A 24,401-nucleotide genomic window follows, 5' to 3' on the forward strand; every position below is an offset into this window, starting at 1 on the left:
TGTTCCCATTAGCAGGAGTCCTGCAGGACTAATCCTTGAGTGGAAGTGTTAGGTGAGTTCCTACACATTTTTCCCCCTGGACTTGACCCCTGGTTATATGGAATAAGGCTCCTTAATTTCCTACAATATCAAGATTATAGTAGATAACTACCTTTTTAGGTATACCGAGAGGAACAGTGTTATAGGTTAGTATTTAATTTAGCAATTTTTTTGTGTATCATAAAGTCCTCACTGTGTACTAAGGCAAGTAGTCAGCTGAACTAGGATTCACACTTCATTCAGCTTGGAGGCTAAATGGAAAGCTGATCTTAGAGAAGAGAATCCCTGCAGTTAATCTTTCATTTCTAAGAACTGGCTCCTCAACTGTTTATATGGGGGACATGGGTCAAGTGTTGAAGTGTGTGGCCTTTATACTCGCTATTATTAATCTTGGGAGATTCACTTCTCATTTACAAGATCACGAGTTCACACAAATATACAATTATCCAGTATTTATGTCTTCACATGTTTAGGGAGTGTTTTTTATTTACCCGTCCATTCTTTCTTACATATTGTATTTCCTGTCCAATACTAATTTGTCTGATTTTGGTTGAGCTCTGATTCATGGTTATGAGTAATTTTGATAAATCTGGGCCTATAATGTTCATGTGTCCAATATTTAGAATTTTATTTTAGCAATCCGAAGTGTAGAGACAGAAAAAGGCTGCATTCACACCACGTTTTGTACATGCGGGTTCCGGATACGGCAGGGGGAGGGGCAAACCGGGCGCTCCCGTACCCTAGCCGGACCAGCGCTGAACTCCATTTACTTTAATGAGCCGACCGGAGTCAAACGGTGACTCCGGTCGGCTCAGTTTTGACCCGCTTTTGTGACCGGACCTAAAACCGTAGTATAATCTGTTTAACTTTCTGGCACTAGTTGATTTGGAAAAAAAAAGTTTTCCACCGGAGTACCCCTTCAAGAATTATAAATAACTTTTGACCCTAGAAAAACCCTTGTAGAAGGCAGGTTTCACATAGACATTTCAAATGTCCCTATGGGAATAACCCTGTGTAAGTATAGCACTGGTTAGTGTAGTATGTTTTTCTGTAGATGTTACTACTAGTGGGTCATTAAACTTATTGGCTTTGTATGTGTACTTATTTATGTCTGTAGATGTTACTCATGTACATGAGATATTTGACCTGAACTTGAGTTGTACTCTCTGTCCTGTTTGTCTAATGAAGTGAACTTCTGAACACTGTTATTTCACGTTGTGGTGATAATGTTGTCACTTGTGTTTACTACTACTGCTGCTCGTGCCTCCCTCCAGCGATTGAGACTGGGCAGACTGTTATTTTGAGGCACGTGTTTTGAGGTTCATATTACCGATGTACACATAGCAAACACTGTCATCAGGTTTCATGTTTCCCATGGTTTGCACTTTTACTTTAACATTGATTTAATAGCCGAAATCCTAATAACCCTTTATCTACCATCTAAAAAATCTGTTATCTTCATTTCATAATGAGAAGCAGAGGCTGTTGAATAGATGATAGTGAATGCAAGTAAACATACCAGGGTCACGGCTTATGATTTTACTTAGACAAGAATACTCTATGAACCCGAGTACCGTTTATACTCGAGTATAAGCCGACCTGAATCTAAGCCGAGGCCCGGGCATGCTGAGTTGTAGTTTTGAAACCTCTGGAGGTCCGCAGATTGAAGACCACTGCGGCCTTCGTCGTCATCCTTTTAGTTTTCTACTCCCCTCCCCTCGGTGGGAAGGAAGGGTGAGTTGGTATGAACATCCCTGTGCAGGGAGGCTGCGCATGAACGTCCCTGTGCGTCTTCGTCAAGGCAACGTCACTAGTCCGGGGCCGGGCCCGGAGCGGAGAAGAGGGCCCCCCAGTGAAGATGGACAGCCCGGAACGACTAATCCTCCCCGCCGAACGGTCCATGCAGTATAGATGGCCCGGACCAGCTCACCCTTCCTTCCCACCAAGGGGAGGTGAGTATAAAACTAAAAGGGGGGGTCTGGATGATGACGAAGGCCGCAGTGGTCTTCAACCTGCGGACCTCCAGAGGTTTCAAAACTACAACTCCCAGCATGCCCGGACAGCCGATGGCTGTCCGGGCATGGTGGGAGTTGTAGTTTTGCAACATCTGGAGGTCCGCAGGTTGAAGACCACTGATGAAGGGATTGACAGGCGGAGAGTTCACTCGAGTATAAGCCGAGGGGGGCGTTTTTTCAGCACGAAAAACTGTGCTTATACTAGAGTATATACGGTAGATTGCAAAGAAGTATCTCCAGTTCCCAATCTGGCAGGCACAGCCTGTCCATGTGTAATGTGGTTGGATTATGGACGATATTGGTGGTACACAAACAAGATGAAATTCATATTTGCTGAAAAAAAATATATCTATTTTTATGAATCATTTAATTTATGTTAGGTATTTTAGTAAGGTTTTTGAGTATTATCTTCAAATAGTTAAATAATGAAAATCATCTAATTCTATTAATTTCTTCCTCAGATGTGAGTGAACTTAAGGAGAGCCTCTACGTGCTTGTAAAGGAACAGCAAACCCTTGCGACACAGACTGCCACCACTACCCTCTCTGCCATAAGATTAAAGCAAAGACTGGTCATACTGGAGCGTTATTTTATTGCACTGAACAGAACTGTTTTTCAGGAAAATATCAAAGTAAAGTGGAAAAGTAACACTGTCCCTCCACCAGCAGCAGAAAAGAAAGGGTAAATGCTACTTGACAGCAGCCTACGCTTATGACTTGTTAATGGAAGTCATTGGATTCCTGCACACATAGGAATACTATTAGTATAGGATGAAAAGTACTAGCATCTATAGCTTCTGTGTGGATGTTTTGTGTAGCATTTAATGTTGTTACTGTGTGTCTGGGAAATTAGCAGATTGGTAAAATGAAAATATCTTTTCTACTTTTATTTTTTACTTTTGGCCTTTGATTAACATAGGATATTTAGTTTGCATATGTTAAATGTATCAACTATTATATACACTATATGGACAAAGGTATTGGGGCACCTACACATTACACCTACATAAGCTTTTAGTTCATGCCATTCTAAATCCATAGGTATACAAGAAATCTGTCAGCTCCAGATGGGGCTCATACCTCAAGTGTCAGAGGCGGTGCCAAGCCTCAGGATTTACACCTCCTCAATAGCCCCCCCCCCCCCCCACCACTCCCTGCCTTGAGTGATTGATGTGCATCATTAATGAGCTCGGAGCATGTTCTAGAGCTGGCTGGTTCCTTTTACCATTTTGGAGTATGTTTGTGGGAAATATTGTCAATTCATCCGCAACAACATTTTGTGAGGTCAGACATTGATGTTAAAAGAGGGTTGGCTCGTAATCACCATTCTAGTTCACCCCAAATGTGTTATATGGGGTTAAAGGGGTATTCCAGGAAAAGACTTTTTTATATATATCAACTGGCTCCAGAAAGTTAAACAGATTTGTAAATTACTTCTATTAAAAAAAGCTTAATCCTTTCATTACTTATGAGCTTCTGAAGTTAAAGTTTTTATTTTCTTTCTTTCTGTCTGTCCTCTCTGACACCTGTCTCGGGGAAACGCTCAGTTTAGAAGCAAATCCCCATAGCAACCCTCTTCTAAACTGGGCATTTCCCGAGACAGGTGTCATCAGAGAGCACTTAGACAGAAAAGAACAACCTTAAGTTCAGAAGCTCATAAGTACTGAAATGATTAATATTTTTTAATAGAAGTAATTTACAAATCTGTTTTAACTTTCTGGAGCCAGTTGATATCTATAAAAAAGTTTTTTCCTGGAATACCCCTTTAAGGTCAGAGTTCTCTTCTAAAACAAACTTACCCAACCATGCCTTTATGGGCCTTGCTTTGTGCGCAGGGGCACTGTCATGCTGGAACACCAAGGGTCAACCTAAACTGTTTCAACAACATTGGTTTCATGACACCTCAAGTGGCTGGGATTAAGAAAAAGCTGATCTTGTGTAACTTTTTTCTTTCATTCCCATTAGAGTTAAAGAATCACTGTTGCACCACATGCTCCACTGTTTCTGTAACTGTCACTTCTGTTGGATTTTGCCGAAACAGTAGAACAAAAAGCGTCTCTCTCTTAACACCTCTCCATTCATGTGCTGCCACTGAAATTGGGATGAGGGGGAGGGGAACAAAAAAATAAGGAATATGTTTTTATAATAATACTTATGTTTATAACATGGTATTCAAACTAGGGATTGACCGATACTGATTTTTTTAGAGCCGATACCGATAACCTTTCAGGCCGATAGCCGATAACTTATACCGATATTCCATGCATTTTGATTTCCCCCCAAATATCCTTGGTAAAATGAGGGTGTGTGTGCGGGTATACCCTGATAAACTGTTTCTGGCCCCTCAGAAGCCGCTGCAGATCAATGATTTAATGCGGGCGCTTTAATTCAATGAATTGCCGTGGCTCTTGCTTGGCCAGAGACCGCCGCTGCCACCCGCTTCTCTACCCTTGCCTGTCCTGGGGTCCTGAGTCCAACCACCGCCGCTGCCCACCGCGTGTGTGTGTCCAACACCGCTGCCGCTGTCCTGAGTCCAACCCTGCCGCTTTGCACAATGGAGATGGACGCATCAACGCAGCCCTGCCCCAGCCCTGCACACTGCTGCCCTGCGGCCGGAGCATGCTGTACCCGGACACCGGTGGAGTGCTGTCCCCGGTCACCAGCCTGGCCTTCACGATGAACAGACTCACCGGCCTGGGGATATAATTACCTGTTCCCGGGGTCCGCGCTACTTCTGGCTCCTGTGGCTTCTTGCACTGTTGCTGTGCGTTGCGCAATGACGAGTGACGTCCTCAACGCAACGTCACAGTCAGTGGCCCGGTGCACAGTGACAGCTCAGGACACTGCCGGTCTCTGGCCCCGCAAAAGCCGCTGCAGTTCATTGATTTAAAGCGCCTGTATTATCAGCAAGGTAATTGCCGATACCGATAACTTAGGAAATTGTGAATATCGGCCAAACCGATAATCGGTCGATCCCTAATTCAAACCATATAACATTTCGACTAGAGATGAGCGAAGTTACAGTGATTCAATTCGTCACAATCCTCTCAGCTTGGCAGTTGCTGACTTTAGCCTGCATAAATGAGTTCAGCTTTCCGGTGCTCAAGTGGGCTGGAAAAGGTGGATACAGTCCTAGGAGAGAGTCTCCAGCCCACCGGAGCACCTGAAAGCTGAACTCATTTATGCAGGATAAAGTCAGCAACTGCCGAGCCGAGAATTTAGCGACAAATCGAATTACATTACCTTCGCTCATCTCTAATTTCGACCTTCATGAAAGACATCTGAGAATCTTAGAAAGTTCTCCAGTCTCACCTGGAGACAAGCAAATCCTGGAATACAATTCAAATACTGAGAATGCAGTTTTTAAAGAAGAGCAACATTCATTTCTGTCTCTGTGGGCGCTCCAGGGAAAAAGGTTTCAGTATTAGTTGATTCTTTCTTCCCAGATCTGCTGTAGGGTAGGTTTACACGCAGTGCATACGCAGCGTGTTTAACTCAGAGTAATCTACCTATGCACTAGGAGCAGACACAAAGGGCTTTCCCCGCCACAGCCTTGTGTGTGCAGGGAGGCTCGGAAATGGGTTGAGCGCACCGACATAACTCTGATGCTCGGACGGCCTCTGAACCTTGCTGCATGCACAGGGCAGTGGCGAGAAAAGCCCTATGTGTCTGCTCCTAGCACATAGGCAGCATATTTCCCACATGACCCTATCCTTAATGGACATTTATCTGGTTCCTAGTAGGCTTGGTTTCCACTTGTTTTTATTTTTTTTCAAAAACTTAAATTAAAACGCCAATTCTGCCGCATGTTGCTGTTTTTTTTGTTTTTTTTGTGAAAAAAGTTTTTAAACCTTTTGCCATTTTTTCAGCTATTGTTGGCTTCTTGGCAGTTTTTCAAAAACAACCTCTTGTTGAGACTTTTGGCGTTTTTTTTTTCTGGTAAAATCTTGCCATTTTTTTGCCATTGCCAGAAGTCTATGGTAGTGAAGAAAAACTTTTAAAAAAATGCCATGTGGGTTTTAACTTTGGCGTTTTTGCAGGCGGTTTTAATTTTTTTGGCCTTTTTAGCAATCCAAAAAAGGATGGAAATACCTTTTTTTTTTATTTAAAAAAATAAAGTAGGGATGGAAAAATTGTATTTAAGGAAATTTATATTTTTTATAACAATTTTTATTAAATTTTTAAACAGGGATCAATTTATGTGGGCGGGCAGGGAACTAAAAAGGTAGCTCAATAATAAAAATGTAAAAAGGGACCATTTAAATATAAACATAATATATTTAACATTTTGTTAACATTTTTCTTAGTTATGTATTTTAATAATGTGTTTAATAAAGTGTGTCTTTGGTTTTAATTTTTTAGGTAGTACTACTACTCCCAGCATGGAACAGACTGTTCGCTGATGGGAGTAGTACTACCTGTACCAGTAGACAGATCGCCCCAGGTGTCACTTGTGACACCCGTTGCGATCCTCCTATATAATGTATAGAAGCGAGCGGCACTGCCGCTTTTCTCTGGTCTCCTGCACTGTATTCTGCAATGTGAAGTTATTCACATCACAGATTCATATTTCCCGCAGAGAGCTGTGATTGGCCAAATGGTTCCAGCCAATCAAAACTGTCTGTGGGAAATATGAATAAAAGGTGTGTGTGTGTGTGTGTGTATATATATATATATATATATATATATATATATATATATATATATATATATATATATATAATATATACGGCAGTGCAGTGGACCAGAGAAGATCGGCCATGCTGCCCGCATCTATACATTATACAGGACGATTGCAGCAGGTGTCAGGAGTAACACCCACTGTGATCTCTCCTTAACTTAAGGTACTACTGCTCCCAACATAGAGCACACTCTGCTCCATGCTGGGAGCTGTAGTACCTGCATTAATAGACCGATCGCAAAAATTGTCAGAAGTGACACCCACTGCGATCTGTCTATTAATGCAGGTACTACAGCTCCCAGCATGGAGCAGAGTGTGCTCTATGTTGGGAGAAGTAGTACCTGCAGTTAAGGACAGATCATAGCGGGTGTTGCTCCTGACACCCTCTGCGATCATCCTTCATTCCTGAGATGCAGAGCGGCTTTCTCCTGACCTCTGCATCTCTGCACTATACTCCTGCCGGCCAGTGATGTGAATGTAAATTCACATCACTGATACATATTTCCCGCTGAGAGTGGTGATTGGCTGCCACCAACCAGCCAATCACCACTCTGGGCAGAAAATATGAATCATTGATGGGAATTCTATTCATATCACTGGCCTGCCGGAGTATAGAGCGAGAGATGCGAGCACAGGAGAAAGCCGCTCCTCATCTCTGCAATAGAAAGGGCAATCCCATCGGATGTAAGGAGTGACACCCAGGGCGATCTGTCTTTGTACAGGTACTACTAGTCCCATCATGGAACAGTCTGTTCCATGCTGGGAGTAGTAGTACTACGTAGAAAATGTAAAAAATAAAGGGAAAAAAGTTAAACAAACACACTTTATTAAACACATTAAAATACATTACTAATTAACAAAATTAACTATAAATTAACTATATTATCTTTTTACATTTAAATGGCACCTTTCTACATTTTTATTATTGTCGGATACATTTTTAGGTCCCTGCCCACCCACATAAATTTGGTTAAAAATTAATCAAAATTTCGTTATAAAAAAACAAAAATTTCATTAAATACATTTTTTTCCATCCCTACTGCATTTATTTAGAATAAAAAATGCCAAAGGGGCCAAAAAATGCAATTTCCACTCAAAGGCAAAAACACCAGTAAAAAATGCAAGAATAAACACCAAAATGCAGGGAAAATCTGTGGCAGTTTTTGTAAAAAAAAAAAAAAAAAAAAAAAAAAAAAACACACAGAAAAAAACTTTGTGGAAAATATTTGCCTATTTTCTGAATTTGGGTTAATTGGTTTTATTGTTCTCCTATTTTACGCCCTATCCTTTACGTAAGGTGGTAGGTTAGGGTTAATTTAACTATCCTATATTTTTATTTGACACCTAAATGTACCAAGTATTATCGAAATATCTCCAACCCATACGGAAGTTATTCAGGAACATACATTTCCCATAGAATTGCATGGGACTTAAAAAGAAAAAACAACAAAAAACTAAAACCCAGACCCTTGCAAATAGGAGCAGGTTAGGGTTAAATTAAAGGGGTACTCCGGTGGCAAACTTTTTTTTTTTTTTTTTTATCAACTGGTGCCAGAAAGTTAAACTGATTTGTAAATTACTTCTACTAAGAAATCTTAATCCTTCCAGTACTTATCAGCTGCTGTATACTACAGAGGAAATTTTCTTTTTGAAATTCTTTTGTCTGTCCACAGTGCTCTCTGCTGACACCCCTGTCCATTCCAGGAATTGTCCAGAGCAGGATAGGTTTGCTCTGGGGAAATGTTCCTGCTTAGGACAGTTCCTGATATGGACAGAGGTGTCGGCAGAGAGCACTGTGGACAGACATAAAAGAAATTCAAAAAGAAAAGAACTTCCTCTGTATTATACAACAGTTGATAAATACTGGAAGGATTAACATTTTATTTAATAGAAGTAAATTACAAATATGTTTAACTTTCTGGCACCAGTTGATTAAAAAAAATAAAAATAATTTTTTTTTTTTTAAATGTCCACAGGAGTACCCCTTTAACTATCCTATAATTTTAGTGGACATATCAGTAACATGTGACCAAGTATTAGCAAAATATATCTGGCTGTTTAGAAGTTATGCAGTAACATATTTGTCCCCATAGAGTTGTATGGGACTTTAAACATAAACCCCAACCCTCTGAGACGGAGGTTGGGTGGTAATCGTTAATTTACCTATCCTATGTTTGTAGTTGACATATTAGTAACGTGTACCAAGTTTTTTTTGGAAATATCTTTAGCCATTTGGAAGTGATGCTGGAACATACATACATTAGGTAAGGGTGCTTTCACACTACGTTTGTAGTGTACGGTTGCTGGATCCGGTTGGGAGGGGCGATAACTGGCCGCTCCCGTATCCCAGCCGGATCCGGCCCGAACCCCATTCATTTCATTGAGCCGACCGGAGTCAAACGCTGACTCCGGTTGTCTCATTTTTCCCCGAATACGGTTTTCTGACCGGACCTAGAACCGTGGTATACCACGGTTTTAGGTCCGGTCAGAAAACTGTATATGGGGGAAAAAAATGAGACAACCGGAGTCAGCATTTGACTGCGGTCGGCTCATTGAAATGAATGGGGTTCGGGCCGGATCCGGCTGGGATACGGGAGTGGCCGGTTTTCGCCCCTCCCAACCGGATCCAGTAACCGTACACTACAAACGTAGTGTGAAAGCACCCTAAGATTTGTCTGTGCAGAGGAAAAGTTGACCAGTTGCCCATAGCAACCAATCAGATCATTTCTTTAATTTCTCAGAGGTCCTTTTAAAAACAAAAGAAGCGATTTGATTGGTTGCTATGGGCAACTGGTCAACTTTTCCTCTAAACATGTTTTGATAAATCAGCCCAGTTTGAGATATATATATACAGGGTGGGCCATTGATATGGATACACTTTAATAAAATGGGAATGGTTGGTGATATTAACTTCCTGTTTAATGGCACATTAGTATATGTGAGGGGGGAAACTTTTCAAGATAGGTGGTGACCATGGCGGCCATTTTGAATCCAACTTTTGTTTTTTCAATAGGAAGAGGGTCATGTGACACATCATCACGGGAATTTCACAAGAAAAACAATTATGTGCTTGGTTTTAACGTAACTTTATTCTTTCATAAGTTATTTACAAGTCTCTGACCACTTATAAAATGTGTTCAATGTGCTGCCCTTTGTGTTGGATTGTCAATGCAACCCTCTTCTCCCACTCTTCACACACTGATAGCAACACCGCAGGAGAAATGCTAGCACAGGCTTCCAGTATCCGTAGTTTCAGGTGCTGCAGAATGGGCAAAACAAAAATTGGAACAGGACCCTCTGTTAACTTCACCATTCACATAAAAGTTTGCCTCATCACTGAACAAAATCTTCTGCGTAAACTAACAAAACCCCCGCTATTAGTCTGACACTAACCCACATTGGATAGATCCCTCCAAGACTGTTGGAACACAAAAATTGATGGTATGGTGTGGTATATGGGGTACAAAGATAGTGGGGCCATTCTTCATCAATGGAAACCTCAAGGCCACTGGATATGCGAAATTTTTACATGATTATGTGTTTCCTTCTTTATGCACTGAAACTGGCGCGTTTCCTGAGTTTTTCCAGCAAGATGGTGCACCACCACATTATGGGTGTCGGGTCCGAGCTTTCTGAACAGTTTCCTGGAAAGTGGATTGGTCATCGTGGACCAGTTGAATGGCCGCCAAGGTGTCTCGATCTGACCCCCTTAGACTTTTATCTTTGGGGTCATCTGAAGGCAATTGTCTATGCTGTGAAGATACGAGATGTGCAGCAGCTGAAACTACGGATACTGGAAGCCTGTGCTAGCATTTCTCCTGCGGTGTTGCTATCAGTGTGTGAAGAGTGGGAGAAGAGGGTTGCATTGACAATCCAACACAATGGGCAGCACATTGAACACATTTTATAAGTGGTCAGAAACTTGTAAATAACTTAATCTTGAGTTATGTTAAAACCAAGCACATCATTGTTTTTCTTGTGAAATTCCCAAAAAGCTTGATGTCACATGACCCTCTTCCTATTGAAAAAACTAAAGTTGGATTCAAAATGGCCGACTTAAAAATGGCTGCCGTGGTCACCACTCATCTTGAAAAGTTCCCCCCTCACATATACTAATGTGCCACAAACAGGAAGTTAATATCGCCAACCATTCCCATCTTATTAAGCGTATCCATATAAATGGCCCACCCTGTAGATTGAACCGGAATTTCAGCCAGTGTTATAGTCCAGAGCTGTATAATACAATACAGAAATGTAGGTGCACTACTGTGGTAGATGTATACAATGACATTGGCTAATCCCTCAACACTGATGTTAAAATTGAGACATTCGCCAGTGTATCCTTATATTAAGGACACACCAGAGCCCGCACACCAACGCCAAGGTTTCTCAAATGGCACGGGACCTAACGCTAACCTACCTGTGCATGAAAAGCAAAAACAGAGGGCCATTGGGCAATTACAGCAGTACTAGGCCGACATGCAGCCTACTCCCAGTTCCCTCCAGCGTGACTGAGCACACATACAATGGGAGGAGGGAGAGAGGCTACAAGCCCCACCCAAGTTGGCTGATATAGGTGCATGGCCTCACAGGTGCAACCCTAATGCTGCCTGGAAAATGTTCAAGGCGCATTAACATATGGAGTTTACACACCTCCACGTATAAATTTTCAAACAACAACAAAAAACGTGGTCTCAAAAAGCTGGAGGTGCTCAACCCCAAATGCGGTTGTGCATTTATACTGGGGGAGCAGATCCTGCCCTTGTAGTCCGTTGCTAGGGGCGATCCCCAGCATAAAAATGCATACAATGGGGGATGCCTGCAGTGGACTACAAGTGCCACAATAAAATCCTACACCAGATAAACAGTGTGGATGTGTAACAATTAGAATAATACAATACAGAAATTTAGGTGCACTACTGTGGTAGATGTATACAATGACATTGGCTATCCCTCAACACTGATGTTAAAATTGAGACATTCGGCAGTGTATCCTTATATGAAGGACACACCGGAGCCCGCACACCAGAGCTGCACTCTTAATGCTCAGTCTCTTGTGCATTACATTCCCATCGGCATTAAATCATTAAAGGGGTTATCCAGGATTAACGTAATGTCTTCCAAAAATGGTGCCACCCCTCTCCTAAGTTTTTGTGTGGTATTGCAGCTCAGTTCCATTGAAGTTAAAGGGGTACTCCGCTGGAAAACCTTTTTTTTTTTTTTTTTTTAAATCAACTGGTGCCAGAAAGTTAAACAAATTTGTAAATTACTTCTATAAAAAAAAAAATGTAATCCTTCCAGTAGTTACTAGCTGCTGAATACTACAGAGGAAATTCTTTTCTTTTTGGTATTCAGTGCTCTCTGTTAACATCTCTGTCCATTTTAAGAACTATCCAGAGTAGGAGAAATTCCCCATAGCGAACATATGCTGCTCTGGACAGTTCCTAAAATGGACAGAGATGTCAGCAGAGAGCACGGTGTTCCAAAAAGAAAATAATTTCCTATGTAGTATTCAGCAGCTAATAGGTACTGGAAGGATTAAATTTTTTTTTTTTTTTTTTTTTATAGAAGTAATTTACAAATCTGTTTAACTTTCTGGCACCAGTTGATTTAAAATAAATACATTTTTTTGCCGAACTACCCCTTTAATGGAGACTAATTGTAATTCTGCACACAACCTGTTTTTATGAGAAAATAGCCCTAGTTTTCAATTCCTGGTAGTCTGTGAGATACCTCCAGAGAGATTAAAAAAATAAAAAATAAAAAAAAATTAGAGGTATTCCAGGAAATTTTTATTTTTTATATCAACTGGCTCCAGAAAGTTCTTAATCCTTTCAATAATTATCAGCAGCGGAAGTTGAGTTGTTGTTTTCTGTCTTGCAACAGTGCTCTCCGCTGACATATCTGCTTGTCTCGGGAACTGCACAGAGTGTTATCAGAGAGCACTTAGATAGAAAAGAACAACTCAACTTCAGCTGCTCATAAGTACTGAAAGGATTAAGATTTTTTAATAGAAGTAATTTACAAATCTGTTTAACTTTCTGGAGCCAGTTGATATATAATTTTTTTTTTTTCTGGATAACCCCTTTAAATACTTTACTATTATACACATTGAAACTAAAGGAATGCCTAGATCTACTAGGGAGTTCCCAAACAACTCCTGTTACTACTTAATTTATTCTATTTTAATTTTGTAATTTCCTTTTTTGTGTGAACACTGCATTTCTTGATCATCAGTCGACCTATGTTTTTGTTTGGTTGTATTTATTTATTTTTTCGTATGACATTACTGTTGACTATTTTGCTGTTTCTGATATCGGTGACTTCATCCCTTGCAGTGAGGACATTTTTGAGCATACCTTTCATGTACACAGCTCTCGTCCAGTTGGCCAAGGGGTGGAAGGACTTGCTAGAGTGGGCTCCCGAGCTGCGCTGTCATTTGCCTTTGCGTTTCTGCGTAGAGCATGGAGATCCGGTAAGTCACTGTGGTCATTCATTTAATGATATAAATACATAAGATTGTTTTTACGAGTAGCCACCTTGTGGCTAAGAGGCAGCCGGAATCGCTATATGGTCTTACTGAAGATTGGACATGAATTTCAAGTTGATACCAACTTATTTTTTAGGTAAACAGGTTTTACTTGCAGAACCGCACAGACATTAATGACTTTGAAAACTGTCTGCCACTTAGTGTTAAAATTGCATGATGACGCAGTTTTTGCGCACATGACAGCTACACTGTATTGTGTTTCACTGTTTTAACTTTCCATGTGTGAATGCAGTTTAACGTATTGGAGCTTCTAACAGGGTTCTATATTTCTAGCCTCAGAACTTGCTGATCTCACTTATCACACCTTAGCAGCTGTTATCCCCTTAAGGACTCAGCGTTTTTCAGTTCTTTTTCATTTTCGTTTTTTCCTCCTTAACTTTTAAAAATCATAACCCTTTCAATTTTCTACCTAAAAATCAATTTTATAGCTTACTTTTTGCACCACCAATTCTACTTTGTAGTGACATTAGTAATTTTACCCAAAAATCTACGGCAAAATAGAAATAAAAATAATTGTGCGACAAAATTTGAAGGAAAAAACGCCATTTTGTAAATTTTGGGGGCTTCCGTTTCTACGCAGTAAATTTTTCGGTAAAAATGACACTTTATCTTTATTCTGTAGGTCCATACGGTTAAAATGATTTCCTACTTATGTAGGTTTGATTTTGTCGTACTTCTGGAAAAAATCATAACTGCATGCAGGAAAATTTAAACGTTTAAAATGGCCTCTTCTGACCCCCTATAACTTTTTTTATTTATTTTTTTGAATATGGGGATGTAAGAGGGCAAATTTTTTGTGCTGTGATCTGAAGTTTTTATCAGTACCATTTTTTTTTTTTTTACCAAAAATACGCTATTCTTACTTTTATTAGGGAAATGTTAAATTTATTAAAATTTTGTTTTTGTTTTTCCCTTTTGCAATGATATAGCCACCATAGGGGACTAAAACATTGCACACGCTGATCTCTTACACTGTTCACTGCAATGCATTAACATGGCATTGACCAGTGTTATCGCCGCTCGACTGCTTCAGCCTGGATCTCAGGCACGGAGCAGTCATTCGGCTATCGGACACGCAGGAGGCAGGTAGGGATCCTCCCGGTGTCCTGCAAGCTGTTTGGGATGCTGCAATTTCACAGTGGCGGTCCCGAACAGCCCGACTAAGCTGCCAGGATGCTTTCCCTTTCACTTCAGGTTTGATAGCTGCGTCTGAACGGTTAATACCGGCCGTTGATGGCTGCTGGAACGACATGACACCGGGTCACCGCGTTATATCGTGGGTCCTGTGCAGGATGTAAATATACGTCGTGCATCGTTAAGGAGTTATTGTTTCCTTAGTTTGTTTTCTTCATGACCTATAGTATCATTAACATGTGCCACAATAAATAAATCTGCCATACTAAAATCAAAAAACAAGTTTTTAGACAGTGAATGAATGTAGCATGTGCACATTGGAATTAAAGTGATCACTTCTATTGTATGAGAGAAAAAACTGCAGGATGAACATGAGCCACTTGGGATTATTGTCCATAGACAACAGAAGTAAATGCATATTATGCTGATACACCTTTTTTTTTTTTTTTTGTAAAATTGAGCGTAAACAAAATAGTATAAATGCTCATAACATCATTATTTCTGTGAGATCACTAGTACTACTACAGCGATCCCTCAACATACGATGGTAATTGGTTCCAAATTAACCATCGTTACTTGAATCAGTCGTATGTTACGGGGATCCGTGCAATAATAATATAAAAAGTTATACTCGCGTGTCCCCGCCGCTCCTGACCATCACCGCTGCCCTGGATTGTCCCTCTACATTGCCGTCAAGTCGCTGCACACGCCGCTCCGACTGGATGACTGGACGGCGTGCACGGTGATGTGATGACAACGGAGAGCGACTGCCATGCAGCGGAGCATGAAGAGGACTGTCCGGAATGTCGGGGACAGGTGAATGACATTAAACGACTATCCGGCAGCGCAGACTGCTCCAACTGCTGCTGTATAGTCGTTTAATGTGCCCCGTAACTGTGTTTGTGATGGCCCCAGCATATAAAAGAATAGTGTGGTGATGCTGCCTTCAATATACGATGGCCTCTGAGAGGCTATCGTATGTTGAAATGATCGTAGGTCGGGGGATCACTGTAGACTATTGACGGCTGTCCTTCCCCAGAACATAGAGGTTACATTTCCAAAGTGTATGCAACAAATGGGAAAGGTTTTATTCTCCTATCTACTATTTATAAGCTGTATGTATACCAAGATGCCTTTTCATTAAAGATCGCCCATTTTTGCATTGCTAAAAAACTGAACTGATTCTAGCTTGTATTACATTACTAGAGTTAGTCGTATGAAAACACACAAAATGTTTGTGGCACAACTTAAATCTGCCAGATGTCAACTTGTATTTTTCTGAGCTGCTCTGTTATATTTCACTTTGTCCAGGTGAGGATGCAGATCTTTGTAGTGAACTTCTACAGGAATCACTCGATGCCCTGCGTGCACTTCCGGAGGCCACACTCTTTGATGAAGGCACGGTTTCATCTGTCTGGCTTGAAGTTGTTGAGCGAGCCACAAAATTTTTAAGGTCTGTTACAGGGTGAGTTTGCATTAAAGGTGTTTTTTTATTTTCTTTATTTATTTTATAATTTTGACTGATTTTATTTGTTTCGTAACAAATAAAATTTGTTTTGTTGCTGCTTGTTAATTCTTCCCTACTAATCCATAAGACCTGTGTAAACCTGCGCTACAGTTATGATTATTGAAATCAGTGTTTTCAGACTTGTGCTGTCATTTGTTTATGTGAGGGCTCGTTTGAAAGAAACAGTTTTCATCCTAAACAGTTGTCATCTGAAACTTTGGAAAACCTTATAAAACTCCTTTTGTGATTAAATTGCAACATAGAGTGCAAAAGATTTGTCAGCTGTGGGTGTAAAATTTGGGAAGGTTACAAAAGGAAAACATACAGGTAGACCAAGGAAGACACAGCATGGCCGAACATTAACTCCTTTGGGACGGAGGGCGTATCCATGCCCCATCGGCATTTCCGATCACTGCCGCTTGCCGGGTGGTGATCGGACCGGGATGACTGCTGATATCTATCAGCAGGCATCCCGTGGCATGTGCCCCATGTCGGCGATCGTGGCAAATCGCTGGTCAATTCAGACCAGCGATTTGCCCGCGATCTGGGCCATTCGGGTCACTGGTGACCTGATCGCCCAGAAAATAAGAATGATCGAAGCGAGGTGGCAGTGTTGCCACCCCCTCCTATCCTCTGCTATTGGTCGGTCAGGCTGACCACCAATGGCAGGAGGGGGGCGGGGGGTTAGAATTCATTTCCCCCGCTCTGGCCACCGATCGGAAGTCAGTACAGAGCGGGGGAACACGGGCGGCGAGGGGGGGGAACATGGCCCGACTTACCCGGACCGGTGGAGTCGGCATCACGGAGCAGCGGCGGCCGGAAAGTGCGGCGGAGAAGGCTGCAGTGAACATCGCGGTAAGTGATCTTCACTGTGGCCTTCTAAAAGCTGCAAAACTAAAACTCCCAGCATGCCCACACAGCCAAAGGCTGTTTGGGCATGCTGGGAGTTGTAGTTTTGCAACATCTGAAGAGACACAGTTTGGAGACCAGTATAAGGTGGTCTCTAAACTGTAGCCCTCCAGATGTTGCAAAACTACAATTCCCAGCATGGCCAGACAGTCAGGGATGCCGGGTATGTAGTTCTGCAATATCTGGCCCTTCATATGTTGCAGAACTAAAACTCCCAGCATGCCTGGACAGTCTGGGCATGCTTGGAGTTGTAGTTTTGCAACATCTGGAGGGCTACAGTTTGGAGACCACTACTTAGTGGTCTCCAAGCTGTTCTTCCCCAGTTGTTGCATAACTACAACTCCTAGCATGCCCAGACTGTCCAGGCATGCTGGGACTTGTAGTTCTGCAACATCTGAAGGTCCAGATATTGCAGAACTACACGCCCAGCATCTCTGAGTGTCTGGCCATGCTGGGAATTGTAGTTTTTCAACAGCTGTAGGCACATTGGTTGGGAAACACTGAGCTAGAGTCTGTTTCCTAACTCAGTAATTCCAACCCATGTGCCTACAGCTGTTGCAAAACTACAACTCTCAGAATGCACTGACAGGCCATACATGCTGGGAGTTGTAGTTTTGCAACAGCTGGAGGCACATTGGTTGGAATCACTGAGTGAGTCTGTTTTCTAACTCAGTGGTTCCCCACCAGTGTGCCTAGAGCTGTTGTAAAACTACAACTCCCAGCATGTATGGGCTGTCAGTGCATTCTGGGAGTTGTAGTTTTGTAACAGCTGAAGGTTTGGGCTGCCCCCACCATGTGAATGTACAGGGTACATTCACACGGGCGGGTTTACAGTGGGTTTCCTTCCACAAGTTTGAGCTGCGGCAAATTTGCCGCCGCAGCTCAAACTCCCAGCGGTAAACTTACTGTGAATCCCCACCTGTGTGAATGTACCCTAAAAACACTACACTATACTACCAAATAATAAAAAGTAAAACACTACATATACACCCCCTTACACGTTACCCCCCCCCCCCCCCCCCAAATAAAAATGAAAAAAAGTCACATACAGCAGTGTTTCCTAAAGGGAGCATCCAGCTGTTGCAAAACTACAACTCCCAGTATTGCCGGAAAGCCATAGACTGTCCTGGCAGGCTGGGAGTCTTGCAACAGCTGGAGGCACCCTGTTTGGGAAACACTGCTGTAGGGTTTTATTTTAGGTAACCGGGTCCGCCCCTATTGCAAATTCCTTATTTAGGCCTCAAATGCGCATGGTGCTCTCTCACTTCAGAGCCCTGTCGTATTTCAAGGCAACAGTTAAGGGCCACATATGGGGTATTTCCGTACTCGGAAGAAATTGCACTACAAATTTTGTGGCGATTTTTCTCCTTTTACACCTTATGAAAAGGTAAAGTTGGGGGCTACACCAGCATGTTAGTGTAAAAAAAATTTAAAAGTTTTACACTAACATGCTGGTGTTGCCCCATACTTTTCATTTTCACAAGAGGTAAAAGAAGAAAATGACCCCCAAAATTTGTAACACAATTTCTTCTGAGTACGGAAATACCCCATATGTGTACGTAAAATGCTCTGCGGACAAACTACATGGCTCAGAAGTGAGAGAGCGCCATGTACATTTGAGGCCTAAATTGGTAATTTGCACAGGGGTGGCTGATCGTTACAGCGGTTCTGACATGAATGCAAAAAAAAAAACACCCACATGTGACCCCATTTTGGAAACTACCCTCCTCACGGCACGTAACAAGGGGTATAGTGAGCCTTAACACCCTTCAGGTCTTTGACAAATTTTGGTTAAAGTTGGACATGAAAAAAAAAAAAAAATATTTCCCCTGAAATGCTGGCGTTACCCCAAATTTTTCATTTCCGCAAGGGGTAATAGGATAAAAGCCCCCCAAAATTTGTAACCCCATTTCTTCTGAGTATATAAATACCCCATATGTGGAAGTAAAGTGCTCTGCAAGCGAACTACAATGCTCAGAAGAGGAGTGCCATTGGGCTTTTTGAGAGAGAATTAGGCTGGAATTGAAGGCTATGTGTGATTACAAAGCCCCCATGGTGCCAGAACAGTGGACCCCCTCCACATGTGACCCCATTTTGGAAACTACACCCCTAACAGAATGTAACAAGGGGTTCAGTGGGCATTTACGCCCCACAGGTGTAAATGTAATTTTTCATTTGCACAGCCCACTGTTCCAAAGATCTGTCAAATGCCAGTGGGGTATAACATGCCCCCAAAAACCATTTCATCAAAATTCGCTCTCTAAAAGCCCAATGTTGCTCCTTCCCTTCTGAGCCCTCTAGTGCACCCACAGAGCACTTTACATACACATATGAGGTATTTCCTTACTCGAGAGAAATGGGGTTGCAAATTTTGTGGGGCATTTTCTCCTATTATTCCTTGTGAAAATGAGAAGTTTTGGGTAACACCAGCATTTCAGTGTTAAAAATCAAATTTTTCATTTTCACGTCCCACTTTAAAGGGGTACTCCGCCCCTAGACATCTTATCCCCTATCCAAAGGATAGGGGATAAGATGTCAAATCGCCGCGGTCCCGCTGCTGGGGACCCCCGGGATCCCCGCTGCGGCACCGCGCTATCATTACTGCACAGAGCGGGTTCGCTCTGTGCGTAATGACGGGCGATACGGGGGACGGAGCAGCGTGACGTCATGGCTCCGCCCCTCGTCACATCACGGCCCGTCCCCTTAATGCAAGTCTATGGGAGGGGGCGTGACGACCGCCACGCCCCCTCCCATAGACTTGTATTGAAATGGGCGAGCCGTGACGTCACGAGGGGCGGAGCTGTGACGTAACTATGCTCCGGCCCCTGTACTGCCCATCATTATGTGCAGAGCGAACTCGCTCTGTGCAGTAATGATAGCGCAGTGCCGCAGCGGGGATCCCAGGGGTCCCCAGCAGTGGGACCACGGCGATCTGACATCTTATCCCCTATCCTTTGGATAGGGGATAAGATGTCTAAGATGTCTAAGTTCGTCAATCACCTGTGGGGTGTTAAGGCTCACTGTACCCCTTGTTACGTTCATTGAGGAGTGTAGTTTCCAAAATAGTATGCCATGTAGGTATTTTGTGCTGTTCTGGCACCATAGGTGCTTCCTAAATGCCACATGCCCCCCAGAAACCATTTCAGCAAAATTTGCTTTCCTAGAGCCAAATGTGACTCCTTCTCTTCTGAGCATTGTAAATCGCCCGTAGAGCATTTTACGCCATAATATGGGGTATTTCCATACTCAGAAGAGATGGGGTTACAAATTTTGGGGGGCATTTTCTCCCATTACCCTTTGTAAAAATGGTAAATTTGGGAGGAAAAACTGCACTTTAGTGAAAAAAAAAATTTCTTTTCATTTACATATCCGACTTTAACGAAAAGTCGTCAAACACCTGTGTGGGGTGTTAAGGCTCACTGGACCCCTTGTTACGTGCCTTGAGGGGAATAGTTTCCAAAATAGTATGCCATGTGTTTTTTTTTTTTTGCTGTTCTGGCACATAGGGGCTTCCTAAATGTGACATGCCCCTTAAAAACCATTTCAGAAAAATTCACTCTCCAAAATCCCATTGTTGCTCCTTCCCTTCTGTGCCCTCTACAGCGCCCGCCGAACACTTGACATACACATATGAGGTATTTCCTTACTCGAGAGAAATTGGGTTACACATTTTGGGGGGCTTTTTCCCCTATTACCCCTTGTAAAAATTCAAAAACTGGGTGTACAAGAACATGCGAGTGTAAAAAATGAAGATTTTGAATTTTCTCCTTCACTTTGCTGCTATTCCTGTGAAACACCTAAAGGGTTAACAAACTTTCTGAATGTCATTTTGAATACTTTGAGGGGTTCAGTTTTTATAATGTGGTAATTTATGGGGTATTTCTAATATGAAGACCCTTCAAATCCACTTCAAAACTGAACTGGTCCCTGAAAAATTCTGATTTAGAAAATTTTGTGAAAAACTGGAAAATTGCTGCTGAACTTTGAAGCCCTCTGATGTCTTCCAAAAGTAAAAACGTGTCAACTTTATGATGCAGACATTAAGTAGACATATTGTATTTGTGAATCAATATATCATTTATTTGGAATGTCTGTTTTCCTTACAAGCAGAGAGCTTCAAAGTTCGAAAAATGCAAAATTTTCTATTTTTTTCATCAAATTTTGGAATTTTTCACCAAGAAATTATGCAAGTATCGACAAAAATTTACCACTAACATGAAGTAGAATGTCACGAAAAAACAATATCAGAATGAAAGGTAAAAGCATCCCAGAGTTAATGCTTAAAGTGACAGTGGTCAGAATTGCAAAAAATGCTCCCGTCCCTAGGGTTATAATGGGCTTTGTCCCCAAGGAGTTAAAGGAGTACTCCGGTGAAAAACTATTTATTTATTTATTTTAATCAACTGGTGCCAGAAAGTTAAACAGATTTGTAAATTACTTCTATAAAAAAATCTTAATCCTTCCTGTACTTTTTAGCTGCTGAATACTACAGCGGAAATTCTTTTCTTTTTGAAACCCAGAGCTGTCTGCTGACATCATAACCACAGTGCTCTCTGCTGACATCTCTGTCCATTTTAGGAACTGTCCAGAACAGCATATGTTTAAGGGGATTTTATGCTACTCTGGACAGTTCCTAAAATGGACAGAGATGTCAGCAGAGAGCAATGTGCTCATGATGTCAGCAGAGAGCTCTGTGTTTCAAACGGAAAATAATTTTCACTGTAGTATTTGGCAGCTAATAAGTACTGGAAGGATTAAGATTTTTTAATAAAAGTAATTTACAAATCTGTTCAATTTTCTGGCACCAGTTGATTTAAAAAAAAGTTTTTCACCGGAGTACCCCTTTAATCCCGCTTATTCCTCCCTGAACAAAATTTTCAGCAAGCAATATTTAACATGCTCGACCATTGTCTCCACCAACATCAGCAGAGAGTTGGGAAGCTGCCATACTCATTTAACAGTTGGCTGAAACTGGCGGCGGTGTATAGGCACCTTTTTTTAAGATCTAGCTTGGAGCAAATGCAGTGATGACACCTCGCTATTTTCTCAGGTAGGTAGGTAGGACCCCCCTTTGTAGAAAGTTTTTTTTGTGAGTGGTAAGTTTTCTAGATGGCTAGTTAGGTGGCACATATGCTAAGTGGGTGGATAGGTAGTCATACATTTGCTAAGTGGGGTGGGTTAGTAGGTGATGCATTTTCTAAGTGGTACTTAAATAAGTGGTGGTGGGAATTAGGAAACTACGCAGCCATGCACCAGATTTAACCACTTCAGGACGGAGCCCATTTTGGCCTTAAATACCCCATAAATGACCCCATTATAAAAACTACACCCCCCAAAGTATTCAAAATGACATTCAGTCAGCGTTTTAACCCTTTAGGTGTTTCACACGAATAGCAGCAAAGTGAAGGAGAAAATTCACAATCTTCATTTTTTACACTTACATGTTCTTGTAGACCCAATTTTTGAATTTTTACAAGGGGTAAAAGAACAAAATTTGTACTTGTATTTGTAGCCCAATTTCTCTCGAGTAAGCACATACCTCATATGTCTATGTAAATTGTTCGTCTGGCGCAGTAGAGGGCTCAGAAGGGAAGGAGCGACAAGGGGATTTTGGAGAGTACGTTTTTCTGAAATGGTTTTTGGGGGGCATGTCACCTTTAGGAAGCCCTTATGGTGCCAGAACAGCAAAAAAAAATACCATTTTGGAAACTAGACCCCTCGGGGAATGTAACATGGGATAAAGTGAACCTTAATACCCCACAGGTGTTTCACGCCTTTTGCAAATGTAAGAAAATAATAATTTTTTTTTACCTAAAATGCTTGTTTTCCCAAAAATTTTAAATTTTTAAAAAGGGTAATAGCAGAAAATACCCCTAAAAATTTGAAGCCCAATTTCTCCCGATTCAGAAAACACCCCATATGGGGGTGAAAAGTGCTCTGCTGGCGCACTACAGGTCTCGGAAGAGAAGGAGTCACATTTGGCTTTTTGAAAGCAAATTTTGCTCTGGGGGCATGCCGCATTTAGGAAGCCCCTATGGTGCCAGGACAGCAAACCCCCCCCCCCCCCCCCCATGGCATATCATTTTGGAAACTAGACCCCTCGGGGAACGTAACAAGGGGTTAAGTGAACCTTTATACCCCACAGGTGTTTCACGACTTTTGCATATGTAAAAAAAATTTTTTTTTTTACCTAAAATGCTTGTTTTCCCCAAAATTTTACATTTTTAAAAAGGGTAAAAGCAGAAAATACCCCCCAAAATTTGTAACACAATTTCTCCCGAGTACGGCGATACCCCATATGTGGCCCTAAACTGTTGCCTTGAAATACGACAGGGCTCCAAAGTGAGAGCGCCATGCGCATTTGAGTTTCTCGCTGGCAGTTTGAGCTGCAGCAGAAAGTTTGCGGCAGCTCAAACTTGCAGCCAGATACTTACTGTAATCCTCCGCCCATGTGAGTGTACCCTGTACGTTCGCATTGGGGGGGGACATCCAGCTGTTGCATAACTACAACTCCCAGCATACCCGTTGGCTGTCGGTGACTGCTGAGAGTTGTAGTTTTGCAACAACTGTAGGCACACTGGTTATGTATCACTGAGTTTGTGACCTAACTCAGTGTTTCACAACCTGTGTGCCTCCAGCTGTTGCAAAACTACAACTCCCAGCATGTACGGTGCATGGTGTACGGTGACTGCTGAGAGTTGTAGTTTGCAACAGCTGGAGGCACACCGGTCGTGAAACACTGAGTTAGGTAAAAAAGAACTCTGAGTTTCACAACCAGTGTGCCTTCAGCTGTTGCAAAACTACAACTCTCAGCAGTCACCGACAGCCAACGGGCATGCTGGGAGTTGTAGTTATGCAACCAGCAGATGCACCACTACAACTCCCAGCATGCACTTTAGCTGTTTGTGCAAGCTGGGAGTTGTAGTTACACAACAGCTGAAGATACACTTTTCCATAGAAAAAATGTGCCTCCAGCTGTTGCAAAACCATAAGTCCCAGCATGCCCATAAGGGAATGCTGGGAGTTGTGGTGGTCTGCCTCCTGCTGTTGCATAACTACAGCTCCCAGCATGCCCTTTTTGCATGCTGGGAGCTGTTGCTAAGCAACAGCAGGAGGCTGTCACTCACCACCAACGATCCACGCCGGAGAGTCAGTCCCGCCGCCGCCGCTGCTCCTCCTGGGGCCCCGATCCCAACATTAACGCCGGGGATCGGGGTCCCCAGCACCCGGGGTGCACGTCCCGCACCCGCTCACGTCCTCCGGAAGAGGGGCGGAGCGGGTGCGGGAGTGACACCCGCAGCAGGCGCCCTGATTGGTCGGCCTTTAATCCGGCCGACGAATCAGGGCGATCGTGAGGTGGCACCAGTGCCTCCTCACCCCTGCAGGCTCTGGCTGTTCGGGGCCGTCGGAGACGGCCCCGAACAGCCTGTAATTCCGGGTCACCAGGTCACTGGAGACCCGATTGACCCGGAACCGCCGCAGATCGCTGGACTGAATTGTCCAGCGATCTGCGGCGATCGCCGACATGGGGGGGCATAATGACCCCCCCGGGCGATATGCCGGGATG

At 42.5% G+C, this 24,401-nt stretch overlaps 1 protein-coding gene across 8 annotated transcripts in view; it reads left to right on the forward strand.

Moving 5' to 3' along the window:
• Positions 1 to 24,401, forward strand: part of HERC2 (HECT and RLD domain containing E3 ubiquitin protein ligase 2) — a 224,831-nt gene that overhangs the window by 32,516 nt on the left and 167,914 nt on the right. For 5 of the 8 annotated variants that reach the window (XM_056555877.1, XM_056555882.1, XM_056555880.1 and 2 more), the window contains exons 5-7: positions 2,516 to 2,735; positions 13,073 to 13,209; positions 15,730 to 15,883. In XM_056555877.1, coding sequence (XP_056411852.1) covers positions 2,516 to 2,735; positions 13,073 to 13,209; positions 15,730 to 15,883 — 511 coding nt within the window. The remainder of the gene's footprint in view (positions 1 to 2,515; positions 2,736 to 13,072; positions 13,210 to 15,729; positions 15,884 to 24,401) is intronic. The other 3 variants (XM_056555884.1, XM_056555885.1, XM_056555881.1) reach the window with 2 other exon arrangements.

This window comes from Hyla sarda, chromosome 2 (genome assembly GCF_029499605.1).
Source record: "Hyla sarda isolate aHylSar1 chromosome 2, aHylSar1.hap1, whole genome shotgun sequence".
Classification (NCBI taxonomy): domain Eukaryota; kingdom Metazoa; phylum Chordata; class Amphibia; order Anura; family Hylidae; genus Hyla; species Hyla sarda.